We start from the raw sequence: 18,869 nt of genomic DNA, 5'->3' as shown, positions 1-18,869 counted from the left end.
ACAGCATCAATAAATGCTATCATCATTCAACAAACAATAATAAAAGAAAAAAATTAAAAATCAGCAAGAAAGGTTCAGATTTTTTTAGTATAAGCACACTTTTTAAACTTCTATCTTAAAATTTAACATGGTTTAACCCCCGGGGTTACACAGCTCAAAATGTGCTTGTATCCTATTGATGCTCATTCTGTCTGTCACATCTCTATGGAAGCCTGAGGAGCAGAGGTACGACAGGCCACGTTTTGTTACCAGCCTTTGTCAGAGTTTTTTAATAAACTTTCTACTTTGAATAATTTGAGATTTACAGGAGAGCTGCCAAGATACAACAGACAGTCAAGTACACCCATCTCTCGCCCAGTCCCCCCATCGCTAGCACCTCACATTTCCATGGTGCATTTGTCACAACTAAGAAACTGCCTTGGGGGCATTGCTATTAACTAAATCCAGGCTCGACTTGGATTTGACCAGTTTTCCCACTCATGTCCTCTTTCTGTCCCAGAATCCAATTCAGGGGGCCACACTGCCTGCCATCCTGTCCCCCAGGTCTCCTCTGCTCGAGGACAGTTTCTCAGCCTCGTCCTGTTTTCAAGGCCTGGACAGTTCTGAGGAGTTCTGCTCGGATATTTTGTGGGATGTCCCCCAATTTGGCTCATGTGACATTTTTCTCATGATTAGACTGGGGTGACGGGTCTGTGGGGAAGCCCACAGACGGGGGTGCCCTTCTCAGCTCATCGTAGCAGGGTGCGCGCCATCACCATGCAGACCCCCGGTGAGGCTGGCCTTGAGCGCTTAGCTGAGACGGCGTCTGCCAGGCTTCCCACTGCAAAGTCTCCCTCTTCGCTCTCCTGCTGTGTCACTAGCCCAGTCCACCTCAAAGCGGGGGGGCTGGGAGAGGCAGACCAAGCTCCACCTCCTGGAGGGGAGATACAGGTACTACTGGGAATTCTTCTGTACAGGAGATTTGTCCCTTTTCCTCATTTGTTTATTCAATCATTTATCTATACCCTTATGGCCACATGGATAATTATTTTACTACATATTTATTTTGTTGCCTGTTTTTGGCCAGTGGGAGCTCTTTCAGTTGGCTCCTGCATCCCTTTGCCATGCCCCCATCCTTTGGTGTTTTGAGCACTTCCTTACTTTCTGGCACTACACGCAGCTCTAGGCTTATCCTGTATTTTCGCTGCCTGCCCCAAGCCTAGAAAAAGCCATTTCTACAAGGAGCCCTAGTTCCATTTATCGGACAATTCTATCAAAAACCGCAATCTCGGCACTGGCCACAGGGGTCGCTGTTTCCAGGCCCTCACAGGGCTAGGTAATCTATGTATGTGTGTGAGCTCACCACAGACATTCATCCACCCACCTGTGCATGTCTTAGGTGCACATGAACTCACACTGACTGGCATCTCTGACTACCCTTGTAGCCAGGGTGCATCCCAGCCTTCCTTTTCTGCTTGTCTGCAAGTCCCCCGTCCAACACTAAGAAACCTGGCTCCCACATGCATTACCAATTTGTCCAGCCCCAGTAATGCATACAGCAGGCTCAGAATCAACTTGTACTCCATGAGAAACAACTTTACCAAGCAGAGCACAGCGTTTATATGCACTTTTTCTTTTTTTTTATTGAGGTCATAATATTTATTTATATTGATATATATATTTATATTGAGGTCATATAACACTGTGAAATTTCAGTTGTACATTATGTGTCAGTCACCATATAAATGTGCCCCTTCACCCCTTTTGCCCACCCCTCAACCCCCTTCCCCCGGTAACCACTAACCTGTTCTCTTTGTCCACATGTTAATCTTCCATATATGAATGAATGAAATACGGTGTTTGTATTTCTCTGTCTGGCTTATTTCAGTTTACATAATACCCTTAAGGTCCATCCATGTTGTTGCATAATGGGACGATTCTGTCTTTTTTTAATGGCTGAGTAGTAGTCCATTGTATATATATATACCACATCTTCATCCAGTCATCAGTCACTGGGCACTTGGGTTGCTTCCACATCTTGGCTATTGTGAATAATGCTGCAATGAACATAGGGGTGCAGAAGTCTCTTTGAATTGTTCCTTTCAAGTTCTTTGGATAACTACTCAGTAGTGGAATACCTGGGTCACATGGTATTTCTATTTTTAACTTTTTGAGAAATGTCCATACTGTATTCCATAGTGGCTGCACCAGTTTGCATTCCCACCAGCAGTGTACGAGGGTTCCCTTTTCTCCACAATCTCCCTAACATTTGTTATTTTATGTCTTGGTGATTATAGCCATTCTCACAGCTGTAAGGTGATATCTCACTGCAGTTTTGATTTGCATCTCCCTGTGATTAGTGATGTGAAACCTCTTTTCATGTGCCTGTTGGCCAACTGTATCTCTTCTTTGGAAAAATGTCTCTTCATATCCTCTGCCCACTTTTTGATCGGGTTGTTTGGTTTTTTGTTGTTGAGTTGTGTGAGTTCTTTATATATTATGGAGATTAACCCCTTGTCGGATACATGATTTGCAAATATTTTCTCCCAGTTGGTGGGTTGTCCTTTCACCTTGATCTTGGTTTCCATTGCCTTGCAGAAGCTTTTTAGTCTCAAGAAGTCCCACTTGTTTATTTTTTCTTTTGTTTCTCTTGTCTGAGTAGATATGGTATTTGAAAAGATCCCTTTAAGACCAATGTCAAAGAGTGTCCTGCCTATATTTTCTTCTGGAAGCTTTATGGTTTCAGGTCTTACTTAAGTCTTTGATCCATTTTGAGTCTATTTTTGTGTGTGGAGAAAGATAATGATCTACTTTCATTCTTCTGCATATGGCTGACTAGTTTTCCCAACACCATTCATTGAAGAGGCTTTCCTTTCTCCATTGTATCTTCTTGGCTCCTCTGTCAAAGATTAGCTGTCCGTGGAAGTGTGGTTTTATGTCTGGGCTTTCAATTCTGTTTCATTGATCTGTGTGCCTGTTTTTGTGCCAGTACCATGCTGTTTTGATCATATGGCTTTGTAGTATATTTTGAAGTGAGGGATTGTGGTGCCTCCAGCTTTGTTCTTTTTCCTCAGGATTGCCTTAGCTATTTGGAGTCTTCTGTTGCCCCATATGAATTTTAGGATTCTTTGTTATATTTCCATGAAGAATATCATTGGCATTCTGATTGGGATTGCACTGAATCTGTAGATTGCTTTAGGTAGTAGGGACGTTTTAACTATGTTTATTCTTTCAATCCATGTGCATAAAATACCATTCCATTTCTTTATGTCATCATCAATTTCTTTCAGTAATGTCTTATAGTTTTCATTGTTCAGGTCTTTCATCTCCTTTGTTAAATTTATCCCTAGATATTTCATTCTTTTTGTTGTGATTGTAAATGGGATTGTGTTCTTGAGTTCTTTTTCTGTTAGCTCATTATTAGAGTACAGAAACGCAACTGATTTTTGTAAGTTGATTTTATACCCTGCAACTTTGCTGTAGTTGTCGATTATTTCTAATAGTTTTCCATGGATTCTTTAAGGTTTCCTATATTTAAAGTCATGGCATCTGCAAACAGTGAGAATTTCACTTCTTCATTGCCTATTTGGATTCCTTTGATTTCTCTTTCTTGCCGAATTGCTCTGGCCAACACCTCTAGTACTATGTTGAATAAGAGTGGTGAGAATGGGCATTCTTGTCTTGTTCCTGTTCTCAGAGGAATGGCTTTCAGTTTTTCCCCACTGAGTATGACGTTGGCTGTGGGTTTGTCATTTATGGCCTTTATTATGTTGAGGTTCTTTCCTTCTATACCCATTTATTGAGAGTTTTTATCATAAATGCATGTTGTATCTTGTCAAATGCTTTCTCTGCACCTACTGAGGTGATGATGTGGGTTTTGTTCCTCATTTTGTTAATGTGGTGTATCACATTGATTGATTTGCAGATGTTGAACCATCCCTGTGTCCCTGGTATAAATCCTACTTGATCATGGTGTATGATCTTTTTAATGTATTGCTGTATTTGGTTTGCCAATATTTTGTTGAGGATTTGTGCATCTATGTTCATCAGTGATATTGGCCTGTAATTTTCCTTTGTGTTGTCCTTGTCTGCTTTAGTATCAGCATGATATTGGCCTCATAGAACGTGTTAGGAAGTGTTCCATCTTCCTCAATTTTTTGGAATACTTTGAGAAGGATAAGTAATAAATCTTCTTTGAATGTTTAGTAGAATTCTCCAGAGAAGCTGCCTGGTCTTGGACTTTTATTTTGGGGGAGGTTTTTGATTACTGCTTCAATCTCTTTACTTGTGATTGGTCTATTCAGATTCTCTATTTCTTCTTGACTCACTTTTGGGAGCTTGTAAGAGTCTAAGAATTCATCCATTTCTTCTAGATTGTCCAATTTATTGGCATATAGTCATAGTATAATCTTTTGTATTTCTGTGATATCTGTTGTAATTTCTCCTCTTTCGTTTCTAATTTTATTTATTTGAGCCTTCTCTTTTTTTTTCTTACTGAGTCTGACTAAGGGTTTGTCAATGTTGTTTATTGTCTCAAAGAACCAGCTCTTTGTTTCATTGATCCTTGTCTCAAAGAACCAGCTCTTTGTTTCACTGATCCTTTCTACCATCTTTTTTGTTTCAATTTCATCTATTCCTGGCCTAATTTTTATTATTTTCTTCCTTCTGCTGAGTTTGGGCTTTGTTTGTTCTTCTAATTCTGTTAGGTGTAGTTTAAGATTGCTTATCTGAGATTTTTCTTGTTTGTTAACATGGGCCTGTACTGCTATAAATTTCCCTCTTTGGACTGCTTTTGCTGCATCCCCTATGAGTTGGTATGGTGTGTTTCCCTTTTCATTTGTTTCCAGATATTTTTTTATTTCTCCTTTACTTTCTTCAATGATCCTCTGCTTGTTCAGTAGCATCTTGTTTAGTCTCCACATCCATGTCCCTTTCCCAGCTTTTTTCTTGTAGTTGATTTCTAGTTTCATAGCATTATGGTTGGGAAAGATGCTTGATAGGATTTCAATCTTCTTAGATTTATTGAGGCTTGCCTTGTTTCCCAGCATATGGTCTATCCTTGAGAATGTTCCTTGCACACTTGAGAAGAATGTGTATTCCGCTGGTTTTGGATAGAGTGTTTTACATACATCTATAAAGTCCATCTGGTCTACTTTTTCATTTAATTCCACTATATCCTTGTTGATTTTTTGTCTAGATGATCTATCCATTGATGTAAGTGGGGTGTTAAGGTCCCCTACTATTACTGTGTTGTTGTTAATATCTCCTTTCAGGTTTGTTAATAGTTGCTTTATGTACTTTGGTGCTCCTGTGTTCAGTGCACAGATATTTATAAGTGTTATGTCTTCTTTATGGAGTGTCCCTTTTATCACTATATACTGCCCCCCTCTTTGTCTCTCTTTACCTGTTTTACCTTGAATTCTATCTTGTCTGATACAAGTATGGCAACACCTGCTTTCTTTTGGTTGCCATTTGCTTAGCGTATTGTCTTCCATCCCTTCACCCTGAGCCTGAGTTTGTCTTTGGAGCTGAAATGTGCCTCCTAGAGGCAGCATATTGTTCAGTCTTGCCTTTTAATCCGCCCTGCCACTCTGTCGTTTGACTGGAAAATTCAATCTATTTACATTCAGAGTGATTATTGATAAATGAGGGCTTAATGCTGCCATCTTATCACTCATTTTCTGGTTCTTCTGCATTTCCTTTGTTTCTCGTCCTGTGTATTTCAGATTACCAATTCAGTTAGATAGTTTTCTGTGATGATCTTAGTTTTCTCCTTGCTTATTATTTATGTCTCAGTTCTAATTATTTTTTTAGTGATTACCATTAGGTTTGTATAAAAAAATCTTGTAGATGCGATAGTCTATTTTCTGATGGCCTCTTATTTCCTTAGACTAAGCCAATTCCACCCCTTACCTCTTCCCCTTCTAAGTTATTAGTGCCATATCTTATTGCATCTTATATTGTGAGTTTGTAGTTAAAATGACGAGATGATATTTATTTTGGTGTTTTCCTTCCCTTTATCTTTAATGTGATAGTTAAGTGCCTACTCACCTGTTCTGATAGAGAGCTGCAATTTCCTGATTCTTGCCTACCTATCCTTGCTCAGAGCTTTGTAGCCCCTTTCCTATTTTTTTTTTTCAGGTATAAGGGCCTTGTTGAGGATTTCTTGTAGGGGCAGGGATCTTGTGGCAATGAACTCCCTTAGCTTTTGTTTATCTGGGCAAGTTTTTATTTCTCTGTCATATATGAAGGATATTTTCACTGGATATAGTATTCTTGGCTGAAAAGTTTTGTCTTTCAGAATTTTGAATATATCATTGCACTCTCTCCTAGCCTGTAAGGTTTCTGCTCAGAAATCCGTTGAAAGCCTAATAGGGGTTCCTTTGTAAGTTATTTTCACCTGCCTTGCTGCCCTTAATATTTTTTCTTTGTCGTTGACTTCTGCCCACTTCACTACCATATGCCTTTGAGAAGGTCTTTTTTACACTGATGTGGTCAGGAGATCTATTGGCTTCTTCCACTTGTATTTCCAGCTCCTTCCCCAGGTTTGGGAAGTTCTCCGCTATTATTTCTTTGAACAAACTTTCTGCTCCAGTCTCTTTCTCTTCTCCCTCTGGAATACCCATAATCCTTATGTTGCATTTCCTAATGGAGTTGGGTATTTCTCAGAGAATTTCTTCATTTCTTTTTAGTCTTAGCTCTCTCCCCTTCTCCATCTGAAGCATGTCTATATTTCTGTCCCCTAAATTGTTAGTTAGGTCCCCCATAATATCAGCTCTATTGTTTAGGGAATCCAGATTTTTCTTTATCTCATCCATTGTGTTTTTCATCTCCAATAGTTCCGACTGGTTCTTCTTTACAGTTTCAATCTCTTTTGTGAAGAAACTCATGATTTCATTGAACTGTCTTTCTGTATTTTTAACTTGTTGAGTTTTTTTATGCTAGCTATTTTGAATTCTCTGTCATTTAGGTTATGAATTTCTGGGCCTTCAGGGTTGATTTCTGGGTACTTGTCATTTTCCTTCTGGTCTGGAGATTTAATATATTTTTTATACTGCTTGACAGCGTGGATTTTTGCCTCCACATAGTGACAGTATCTGGTTGCAGTTTCCACCTGCCACCACTGGCTGGGGGTCAGGCACTGTGTATTCTGAGCCCACCGTGGTCTGTGGCTCCCTAGCTCCAGCTGCTGACTCCTTCTCTGCCTGTGCAGCACTCTGGCCAATGGCTGAGCTGGAGCACTGCGCAGGTGGGTGGGGTGCCTTTACCTGTGTGCTCCCCCCAGCTGCTAGCTCCTTTTCTCTCTGTGCAGCGGTCTGGGCAAACGCAGAGCTGGAGTGCCAAGCAGGGGGAGGGGTGCCTTTGCACTTTCTTTTTGACTGTAGCCTGTTTCCAGTCAAAACACTGTTTTCCAAAGCTCCTTTTGCCCTCACTCCTTTAGTGCAACTATCCCTGCATCCTGGTTGGTGTGCGCATTTTGATCACACACATAAGAGGTCCACTTTCTGATGAGGGGCAGTCTATGGATTTTGACAAAGGCACAGAGTTGTGCATCTACCACCACAGCACCACAGAGCGGCTCCTTCACTCTCAAATCCACAAGGGGCCCTTTGGAGTCAATCACTCCTCCACCCCCAGTAACCACTAATCTGTTTTCTGTCCTTGTAGTTTGGCCTCTTCCAGAATGTCCTATGAATAGAATCACACGATATGGAGCCCCTGAGTCCTGGCTTCTCTCACTTAGTAACAGCATTTAAGATTCATTCATATTGCTGCATGAATCAACTTCTTGTTCCTCTTTATTACTGAGGAGTATTCCACTGTATGGCTATACCACAGTTTGTTTATCCACTCCCCTGTTGAAGGGCATCTTGATTGCTTCCAGTTTTTAACAAATATGAATTAGGAACACTGCAACCAACATTCAAACACAGGTTTTTTATGGATATAAGTTGTCAAATCTCTTATAAATACTTAAAAGTGGGATTGCTGATCTTATGGTAGGTATACGTTTATCTTTTAAGAATCTTGTCTTCCAAAATAGTAGTTCCAGTCTGCATTCCCAGCAGCAATGAATAGAGTTCCTGTTGCTCCACATCCTTGCCAGCATTGGTTATCGTCAGGTTTTTGGATTTTAGCCACTCTAACAGGTGTCTAGAGGTATGTCATTGTGGTCTTAATTTGCATTTTCCTAATGACATATGATGTGAGAATCTTTTCATTTGTTTATTGCCATCTATATTTCAATTTAGTTGTTTGCTTTATTATTGAGTTTTAAGAGTTCTTTATATATTATGAATAAAACTCCTTTATCTGATATGATTCGAAAATATTTGCTCCTAGTGTGCAACTTGTCTTTTCATCTCTTAATATGGTCTTTTGCAGAGCAAAATTTTTAATTTTGATAAAGTCCAACTTACTGATTTTTTTCCTCTCACAGATGTGCTTTTGGTGTTGCATCTACAAACTCAATGCCAAACCCGAGGTGATACAGATTTTCTCCTGTATTTCCTTCTAGGTTTGTGATCTAAGGACTATTTTTAAGCCCCAAAGCCCCTTGATGTGAAAGAGCAGTTAAATCAACAAAACAAGATGTAGAGAACTTTGAGCACCAGGCCCTGGGGGTAAGGAGAAGCCCCCCGGCTCACCTCAGTGCCCTCTACCCCACTTGCCTCAATGCGTTACGCTAACCTCAACTATTTCATGAACTGCTGAAAAGAGAAAGGATTCAAGTACTCCAGAGCAGTGCTTCTCAAACTATATGTAGTGAAGGACCAGTTTTGTTTCTTACTTTGTAAAATGCAATAAAACTGAATTACAAGAACAATGAAATGTAAAAAGAAAAGCATACAAAATAGAAGCCCAAATTCGATTCAAAAGTCTCTAAACACTTACCCCCCCAACCCCAGGCCAGTGCAGGCACTGCCCCGCAGAGCCACATTTGCACCCGTCAGCTCAGCAAGACCTGTGCCTATGACAAGGAGGAGGAGGGGCAGGACTTTGTTTCCTTGTTTCCCAACACGAACTTGGAAGGAGATCTGGACAGAGACCCACAGCAGTCCCACTGCCCTGGTGCTTTGTTCCATCGCCAGAAAGGCTCACTGTGCCAGGAGATACCAAGTAAGAAATTCAGAGAGCATTACCTCTATCATGAAGCTACTCTGCACAGGAGAGGTCAGGAAAATAGGTATGTTAAGGGTGAGCGAGCACCTCCAGGACCAGAAGCGGATGTTTGTATTTAAAGCACTGTGCCAGACACTGCACTCATGGTTAATGGGCGTACAGGCCAAACAAGAGGGAGAAATAGCTATTACACTATAATAAACACGTCAGTCTTACCTCTACGATATCCTCCACGCTGAACTGAACATCAAACGCTAGCTCAATGTCATGCTCTGGCAGTACAGGGGCCCCTGTACTTGGATTCCAGCCCAAACCACAAAGGACTCCAGTATAGCATTTTCCATCCCGATCAACCCTATGTGAAAAGTTTTGAGAAGAGTTAATATTTCAAAATTGTTAACCCACTGTTTTAATGTTAAAGGAAATGGTCAATAAAATCATCCTAAGTTCTGCCAACTCTGGTACAGCAACTAATTTCATTTTTACATTTTCTCTTCCAGATTTATATTAGAAATAACAGAGAACGTACAGTTGTAACGACAGTAAACTAAAGGTTTTTATTAATCCATTATTTAGGTTTCTAATTCTTACCACAGCAAATAAGATAACATAAAGAATATTTTACCAAATACAGTTTTTTCCCTACCTTTGAATTCTTTCCATGGGTTAAATTCTTATTAGTGAGATTTCTAGAGAAAAGGTTATACACAAAAGAAGCCTAGCACCCAGTAAAAGCTTGTTTGTTCCACCTTTCCATCCTAAAACAACTGTACACACTTATAACATAAAGCGTTATATTCCTATTTTACCAAAAACTCACCACTCCCCTCCAACCACCACCGTGTCAGGTCTCTCCATCTCTCAGTTTCCTAAATCTGTCAGTTCTCTCCATCTCTACTGCCACCAGCCTGGTCCAAACCATCGTCACTTCTTACCAAGACTCACGCAATCACTTCCTGACCAATTTTCCCCACATCTACTCCTGCTTCTTCCAATCTCTTTTCCATATAGCAGACAGTTTTAGGTTTTCAAAACAAAGTCAGTCATCTTACTTCCTTGCTTAAGGGCTTCTAGTGGTTTCCTGTTGCATTTTGAACACCAGAAGCCACAGTGCAACCCAGTCTATGCTTAGCTCCTCCACGTCCTCTCAAGCCACTTTCTCCCTCCCCAGCCAGGCTCCAGGCTCCAGCCTCTCTGGAGCTCCTACAGGCCTCTCTCCAGTCTAAGGAGCTCAGGCGCCTCCAGCAGGAACCCTTCCAGCCCCACCAAGCCCTCCAGAGCCCTCCGCTCACGAGGCTCCTTCTAGTGTTCCAGGCATTAGTTAAATGTCAGTACTGCAGCCCATAAATACACTCAACAAATTATTATAAAATGAGTGAACAGACATTAATATTTAATACCTTTAAAAATGTTTTGCTAATTTTCTTTGGTTCAATCAACTCAGACCTTTTCCCATTATCTAGATCAATAAAGCTTTAATGAAAATAATCTAGGCAAAAACAGAGTTTTCCTCTTAGTGCTAACAATATACATACACACGTACAAACGCACACACTTCTTCACTTTAATGAAAATGAAAGAGAATCCCACCTTAAGTAAACTCAGAGGAGAGAGACCCAGAATGCAGACTTAGAAATTAAGTGCTGAGAATGTGCTGTTCAAAACAGTCACCAAAATGCTTCTTCAAATAGTTAGCTCCCTACATTATTTTTAGTAGAATATAATTTATTACTATTTCAAACTATATAAAACCTTTCCAAAACATAAGTAATAATGAGGGGTCACCAAAATTAAGAGGAATAGCTACTTCCTCATCAATGTTAATAAAACCTCACGTTACCCCGTCTTACTGACACTTGCTATGAGACTTAAAACGGCTCACGTGTGATAACACATATACCTCGACAAGGACGGTCCTAAAAGATTCAGCCTTGAACTGACCCACACTGGGGTAGTAACTCTTTGCTCACCTGCTCTGAATCTTAAATCAACAAAGGTAACCAAAGCACTCGGTTTAATTCTTTTCTAGGGATCCTAAATATTTATGTGAACCTAAGAAACAGTGAACAGGGCCAGAGGAATAGTTTTACTTCCTGTATAATGCATATTTTAGACTCAAACTAAAAAGCGCAAAACTCCTGGGAGGAACAAAGGAGAGCATCCTCCACCCAGAGGACGGCTGCACATGGACTTCGTTCTGAAACAACCTGCCTACGAAGCCGAAGTCTAGATAAGCTGACTCCTGCTATGTTTGGAAAGGCAACCTCTCCAGACAATTATGTTATAGAAAATAAATACAATAGAAGAGGAACTTCTATTGCAAGCTAATATTCTAGAACTCCCTATGTGAGCCAAACAAGGAAATATATTTCCTTAAAAGTTAAATGTTAGTCAATCTGAAACTTCTATATAAAAAAGTGCTGTTAAATATTCTGTAATGTGCATTGTATTAATCTGCAAAGTGTTAAACGTCCAGCGACATTTCCAAATCCTGCTTAGGCTACTTTCTGTGAAGCACTTTCTGACTCTTCCCTCTTCCCATCAGTGCCGCCAGGGGCAACTGGAGCAGGCCTTCTATCAGGATTAGAGCAGTCAACAGCTGTGGGGGGCTTGCCACACTTCGGGGGCGTGCTGAGCGTTGCCCATCTCACTGAATCCCTTCAACGACCCTGTGAGATCAAGACAGCCCTTTCTGGGGGCTGGCCCCGTGGCCAAGTGGTTGGGTTTGCGCGCTTTGCTGCAGCGGCCCAGGGTTTCGCCAGTTTGGGTCCTGGGCGCGGACATGGCACTGCTCATTGGGCCATGCTGGGGCAGTGTCCCACATGCCACAACTAGAAGGACTCACAACTGAAAATACACAACTATGTACCGGGGGGCTTTGGGGAGAAAAAGAAAGAATAAAATCTTAAAAAAAAAAAAAAAAAGAGCCTTTTTTGACAGCTGGAGCAACCTCAGAAGTTGGAAACCCTGCCCAAGGTGGGGTGGCAGGTGGCAGGGTTGGAGCACAAATCCAGGTCTGTCCACTGCCACAGCCTACCCACCAGACTTGAGAGTGTCCCTTTCTTAACATACATTCTCCTCAACTCACACTTCTAATACTTAAGAGGCACCTTTGCTTTATTCTCAAATTTTTTGAAGTTTCTTAAAACTATGGGGTATAGATCAAGATTTTTTTTAATTACAAAAAAGTACATTAATACACTGTGAACAATTCAAACAATAAGTCAGTATACAGAGCATGGCAGATTGTATCTTCCAAAGGTGGTGACATCAGTAGCGGTTCCTGCAATGGGGAGTGGACACTTTCCAGTGGGAAGTGGGGTATGTAACCCCACACCTTGAGCCTGGGTGGGACTGTGACCATGGCAAATCTCACAACATACGACTTCTGAGGCTGGTCATACAAGGTGACTCAGCTTCCACCTGGCTGTCTCTCAGGACAGTGACCTTTGGTGCCCAGCCACAATGGTGTAAGGAAGCCCAAACCTGCCCACACAGAGACCACATGGGGAGGCCCTCATGAGGAGAAACTGAGGCCTCCAGCCTCCAGCCAGAATCAACCACCAGATATGTGGGCAAAGGAGCTGAGGCACGATTTCCACCCACCAGCCTTCAAGTCTTCCAGCTGAAGACCCAGACGCCGTGAGCCGAGACAGCTGCCCCTCACGTGCCCTGTCTGAGTTCCTCACCCACAGCATAAGAAAGAGCTATTTGGGGTGATGTGTTATGCAGCCACAGTGGCTGTAACAAACAGTAACAAACTGAAAGCCCCCCCTTCAATCCACTCTCATTTAATTTTTAACAGTTTCACCTGATAGGATTTTTTGTTGTTTTGAAAGATTCCACCTCCCTGGTGGCCTGCTTGGAAGCACTACCTCTCAAGGCTGGAACATGACTTAACCTCCAACCCTGACAACACGCAGTGCATCTCCCCAACGGCTGCAGCATCTGCCTCCAAGAACCAAGGAGAGGAGGGAAGGGCGCATTCTCACCATTGCACCCATTAACAACTTGTTCTCAGATTTCTGCTGCCCAACCTGGAGATGCCAGGCTCTGCGACTATGGAGCATTTCACTCACCCAGGAAAGAACATTACCATCAGGTACTAAATAATGAGTCCACTGAACCAGCAGCGACACCAAAGACTGCTCCAACCTGAGAAGGGGGGGCAGCAAGAAAGGCAAAGTACATCTGGGTCAGATGCGTGAAAGGTCAGCTCCTTGGCAAAGATGAAAGGACACCCAGTGCCCTTATTTGATAGCAGAACCGCCAAGGTCGGTGGTTACCCTGACTCACGGCGGGGCTGGCTGAAAGCACAGCGATGTGGCAGGAAGAACAGAGGGAGTCATAAATAGCAGCTGGGTCAGTCATGACCAGGAGCAAGAAAGGGGACAGCGGCCTCTCTTTATATCTCTCTACTTACTAGTGGAGGGTAGCACAGACCTCCTTTTCCTCTGTAAACTGAAACAAAATGTAATATTTTAATTCTTCATTTATCTTCCTTTCCTCCTACCATTGCACAAAGGTGCAATGGAGATGGCAAAAAATTACCTTTTAGTCTTCAAGTTGCCATCAATTGTGACTGGATCGTGACAGACCTAGAGGACCTAAGTGGCCCAGAGACTGCAGGCTTCATTTGTGAGAGTGGCCCTGGGCCAGCCTCTCTAGAGCAGCAGCCAGGCGCCTGCTGAGGCGTGCTGCACCAGCAGCACAGCAGTTCCCACGCAGGCGGACACGAGGAAGGCGGGTCACAGGTGGAAGGGGAGCTGGGCTCACAAGGACAGCCCACTCTGGGAGCACACCTGAGACAGTGACAGTCCCCAAGGCCAGGTCTGCTCTGAAGAGCCGCAGGAGACCGAGCATTTGGGGCAAAAGGAAGGTGCTAGCCCCAGATCAAACACCTCTTTCGTCTTCCAAAGTTTCTCAAAACTGGTTGCTACTGACTCAAAAAAAACCTCATACCACTGACAAAAAGTAGACTTTGGATGAAAATCCACCAGGCTCCATCTTCCCCGCTGGTGATCACTCAGCTGAGCCTACAGATTCAAAGACAACTAGCTTCAGTGAAGCTGTCTCATAAACTACCCTATTCAAACTAAATTCAACAGAATGAACATAAAATATCAGCTATGTACAAAGCACTATGTACTGTTTATATATAACCCTCTCCTATTAGGCTTATTTTTTTTTCTAGAAAGATGGTATTTTAAATACCAATTATTTCAGCATTTCTTGAATGTCTACGACATAACCACTTGCACTCTGGAGATTTAAAAATAATACACTGTTTATTACTCATCCTCAAAAAGCTCACATTCAAAAGAAAAGAGTTGAAGCAGGAGCTTGGTCTAGTTAAAGAGGCAAGAATATTAGAAGCAATTAGAGGGGAAGTCATACGTTTATGTATTGACTAAGTCATTTCCCTGCCTCTGCATGGATATTTTCTTACTAGATAATCACATGCAATGCACTGTTTCTACACACCTGTCTCCCCCATGAGGACTCACTTCGAAGATACCTTTATTCCCATAGAGATATTTATCACATCATTATTGCAAAATTAGAAGCCAAATTCCAACATTTTAAAAGCCATTTATGTTCACTCAGTAGTATATGATGCAATTATTAAAGTGGATATTTACAAAGATGTCATAATAATATGAAATTGCTTATATTTGTGGAAAAGGATCTAGAAATAAAATAAAATGCATATATATACATATAAGAACACTGAAAATAAGTATACCAAATGGTTAAAAATGATCAAGTTAATTTTTTTCCATTCAGCTTTTTCCAGATTTTTCTAAGTAGCATATATTTTTAGTGGGGGAAAAAGAACATACACAATTATTTGTAAAACTGAGAAAAAGCACTAAATATTTGAGATTGCGAGAGTAGATTCTGAATAGGTTTAATGGCAGAGAGGACTGAGTAAACAGCAGGGTCCTTTCAGCTGCTGTAACCAAACTCAACGCCCTAGGCCCATCAGCCCTCCCCAGCCCCACCCTACCCACAGACTGAAAAGACCACCCTACCCCGTGACTCCTCAAGGGCGAGAAGGCCCCACTGCAGTATCTGTACTGACCATTTCCAAGTTGCCCACCAGAATGCGGGCTCCTACAGACAAACCTTATTTCTTTTCTAGCCCCCACCCCTCTGCTAAGGCCTACTCATGCTTCACTCACAATAAATATTCTGCAAACCCTACTGTTCAAACAAGCACCATATGAAGAGCAGACATACACCATAAGCTTCACCCCAACTGTGAGGATGTTTTCAAGAGCTCTGCTCACTCTATTACACAGCTCTCTTTACTAAAGTCTCTAGGAGACATTCCCGCTGGATCCTGGCACCAAAAAGAGCTACAATCTGCTGAGCAATCGGTCTTCTTACCTCATAGCTACCATCGTAAGTGGGACTGACAGGTTTCCTGTGGACAACTGGTTGCTAGAAAACTGAGAATTACCTTCAGAGTCCATTAACAATAGAACGCGCGTCATCACGATATTTGCTTTGAGCCTTACTCCCAGCTCCACTTTTTATTTCCTACGTCCCACTTTTAGCTCCGGTTGCCATGTGATACTGTACGTAGCTCTACAAGCTCTCCGAGCTACTCTCTGAAATAAGTCCAAGTATGGGCATATCGACAACGCTAATAAAGGCTGCTTTAACCACACCGAAGCACAGGGAAGGACCAACAAGCAGCCAGACGTGCCACGGTCAGCTTTTCTGTAAATGCCTTCTCTCCAGAAGGACCAGGGGGAGGCAGCCGTTTCTCCCACAGACTTCTCATTTACAAAAGCCTATGGACAAAACGAACGGCCGCACCCATACCTTAACTCCATCACCGGTGCAAAGAGCATGCTGAGAAGAGCCGGGAGGCCAGGGATGTGAGGCATCAGAGAGGTCTCTCTCAGCAGCATAGTAGACCCTGTTAGACAGTCATATCAAAAGGCAACGTTAGGCACGTAATTCACACTGAGCAGAACGTCACTCCCTCCTAGCAAATTCCTTCTCATCCTCAGGCATCCCCTCCTCTGTTGAGCCTGTCCCCCCACACACCCCAACAGTGAAGAGCTCCCTGGTTCTGCGCCCACAGCACCCTACAGATAGAAGCCTTATTAGAGGCTTAAGCCTTTATCCTATCTGGGGATGACTTTTATTTGGTTACTCTTTTCTTATTTTTGTCCTCATCAGGCTACCAGGTTTATCCCAGGGCCAAGAACTTGGATTTGTTCTCCTTGTAGCCAAGCATGATGGAATGAATGAATGAGCAAGGGATCAATACCCACAGCCGTGTGTAAAAGGAAAGGTGAGAATGTTCCAATTCTTAAAGTTGCATCAGCCAATATACTCAGAAAATAGCCTAAAAATATAGCACAGAAGCACAAATTTGTTCACTAATTATAGGATAAATCATTCCTCGTAACCGAAGCCAAGGGAAAGAAGAGCAAATGATGAAGGAACAGAGCCCTCCACTCACCAGTTGCATTGACTGAAAGGGAAGCTGCAACCAGCATTCTCTGGTGAAGATCTTCAGGGGTGTCGCTGATGATGACAGAGTTGATGCTCTCCTTCTCAATCCAAACACATCTGAAAGGGGAGTCGTCAGGAGATGGCTGTTGATCCACCGACTAAGCAATGTATTGTGCCCAATCCAAAACTAATATATTTCAAAGACACAGTCACAAGCAGTGCGATGACCAACAGGTGAAGTGTATTTACCATCCCAAACTCCTTTGTGACTCCTCTTTTCATCCCAGACCACCGCCTCTCCACGCTGGAGTCCTGGAGCTGGTCCTCCACTCCTCTCCTCCACTTTCTCCCATGTCATCCCAAACATTCCCTGGCTTCTAGTACCACCCACATGCTAACACTCAAATCTCCACCTCTATCCCAGATGCTCTATCCCAGGCTCCGGACCTGTAACGGCCACATCCCAGGCAGGCCGTCCATGGCATGTCCAGAGGAAACTTGGCATGGTCCACTGCCCCCCTCCTCTTTCACCTCTCAGAAGAGGCTCTGCAACAGCCCAAGCAAGGGCATCCTCCACTCTTCCTCTTTCCACATCATTGACTCTCATCAAGCACTAGCCTGTTGAATCCACACCCGAAAGCTCTCGTAAAACTGTCCATTTCTATACCTCCTGCCACGGACTGAGCACAGTCCTAATGTTCCCACCCTGCATTACAGCAGTGCCCAGCCTCAGAAGTATGCTCCTACTGAGGATCCTTCTATTCCAAAATCCAATGCATTCATCATGCAGGGGGTCCACAAACTTTAAAGTGCATACAGATCACCTGGAGATCTTGTGAAAACGCAGACTCTCACGCAAAAAGTCTGGGTGGGGTTTGAGCTCCACCTTTCTAACAAGCTCCCAGGGGATGCCTATGCTGCTGGTCCTAGAGGACACTTTGAGAAGCCAGGGTTTACCTTGCAGCCGAAGTGATCATTTTGAAACACACATAATACGGCTTTCCGGCTGTCGTAGGATGAAGTCTACAACATGGCTTGTGAAGCTCACCCTCATCTGCAGGAGCTCTGCAGTGCCCTCTGATTCCCCCACCCCCCAACTCTCCAGTCCCACTACACATTCAGAAGTGCAAACTCTGAAATTCAGGTCTCTATGCACGCTGCTGGAGCCTCCCGCCTAGCCTGCACCCTCCCTCCCCAACACCTGTACCTTGGCTAACTCCTCTGTATCCTTCAGGTCTCAGATTTCTCTGGAAAACCTCCACGGCCTTCTGAGTATGGTCAGGGGCCCCTCCTAGATGCTTCGATAATGTTCTATGGCCCCTATCAAGACCCTCGTCAACTCATCTTGTAATTGCCAGTTTTCGTTTATGTACCCCCACCACTGAACCCACGATTTTGGGGAGAACACTGACTGCATTTTGTTCCCTATTGTTCCCCTCAAAAATACACTGTGCCCAGAACACAGTGGGCATTCACAGATTTTCAGAATGAATAACAATTATAATAAGAAATGAAGTCTCTGATGGAAGATACTCAAAAATGTCTTACATGGAATGGCTTTGATAGAGAGAAAGAGAGTACCTCAGATTTGGAGCTAGGAGAGAAATTAGAAGTTAGAAAAGGTAACATACTCCAACAGTTTAGATATAAATAAAGATAGATTCATTTCTGTAAATGAATAGAGGAGTAGAGGGAAAACAATGTCATGGAAAACTTAGGTCTCATACCTGAACTTGGATATTCTGGTCAAACTATGACACTTCAGTTCATAAGGGTTAAAAGGCCCATGAAGTATTGCCTGTACACACAAAATACACAGAATGCTACCAATAAAAAAGATACCACTTAACATACATTTTAAAAATCCAAAAGTCAGTTCATATTTAAAAAAAAAAGAAAAAAGCTACATCTTAGTCATAACATTTTCATGATTCAGTGGGGGAAAAAGTGCCTTAAAGAAGGTATTTTTCCGGGGCTGGCCCCGTGGCCGAGTGGTTAAGTTCGCGCGCTCCGCTGCAGGCGGCCCAGTGTTTCGTTGGTTCGAATCCTGGGCGCGGACATGGCACTGCTCATCAAACCACGCTGAGGCAGCGTCCCACATGCCACAACTAAAAGGACCCACAACGAAGAATATACAACTATATACCGGGGGGCTTTGGGGAGAAAAAGGAAAAAATAAAATCTTTAAAAAAAAAAAAAAAAAAAAAGAAGGATTTTTCCGAGATACAACTGATTCCTCCAATGGTTTCATTAACATTCCTCAATATATATAACTTAAGAAAGGCTTTGGC

General features: G+C 42.6%; 1 protein-coding gene across 3 annotated transcripts in view; it reads right to left on the bottom strand.

Moving 5' to 3' along the window:
• Positions 1–18,869, bottom strand: part of TDRD9 (tudor domain containing 9) — a 119,729-nt gene that overhangs the window by 10,428 nt on the left and 90,432 nt on the right. For all 3 annotated transcript variants that reach the window (XM_070593444.1, XM_070593446.1, XM_070593445.1), the window contains 4 exons: positions 18,306–18,376; positions 16,586–16,695; positions 15,937–16,033; positions 9,319–9,457 (listed from right to left, as the gene is read on the bottom strand). In XM_070593444.1, the coding sequence (XP_070449545.1) occupies positions 9,319–9,457; positions 15,937–16,033; positions 16,586–16,695; positions 18,306–18,376 (417 nt within the window). The remainder of the gene's footprint in view (positions 1–9,318; positions 9,458–15,936; positions 16,034–16,585; positions 16,696–18,305; positions 18,377–18,869) is intronic.

The sequence above is a fragment of the Equus przewalskii genome, chromosome 25, assembly GCF_037783145.1.
Source record: "Equus przewalskii isolate Varuska chromosome 25, EquPr2, whole genome shotgun sequence".
Lineage (NCBI taxonomy): Eukaryota > Metazoa > Chordata > Mammalia > Perissodactyla > Equidae > Equus > Equus przewalskii.
The sequence above is the reverse complement of the archived record's forward strand: the minus strand, read 5'-3'. Positions and strand labels throughout refer to the sequence as shown.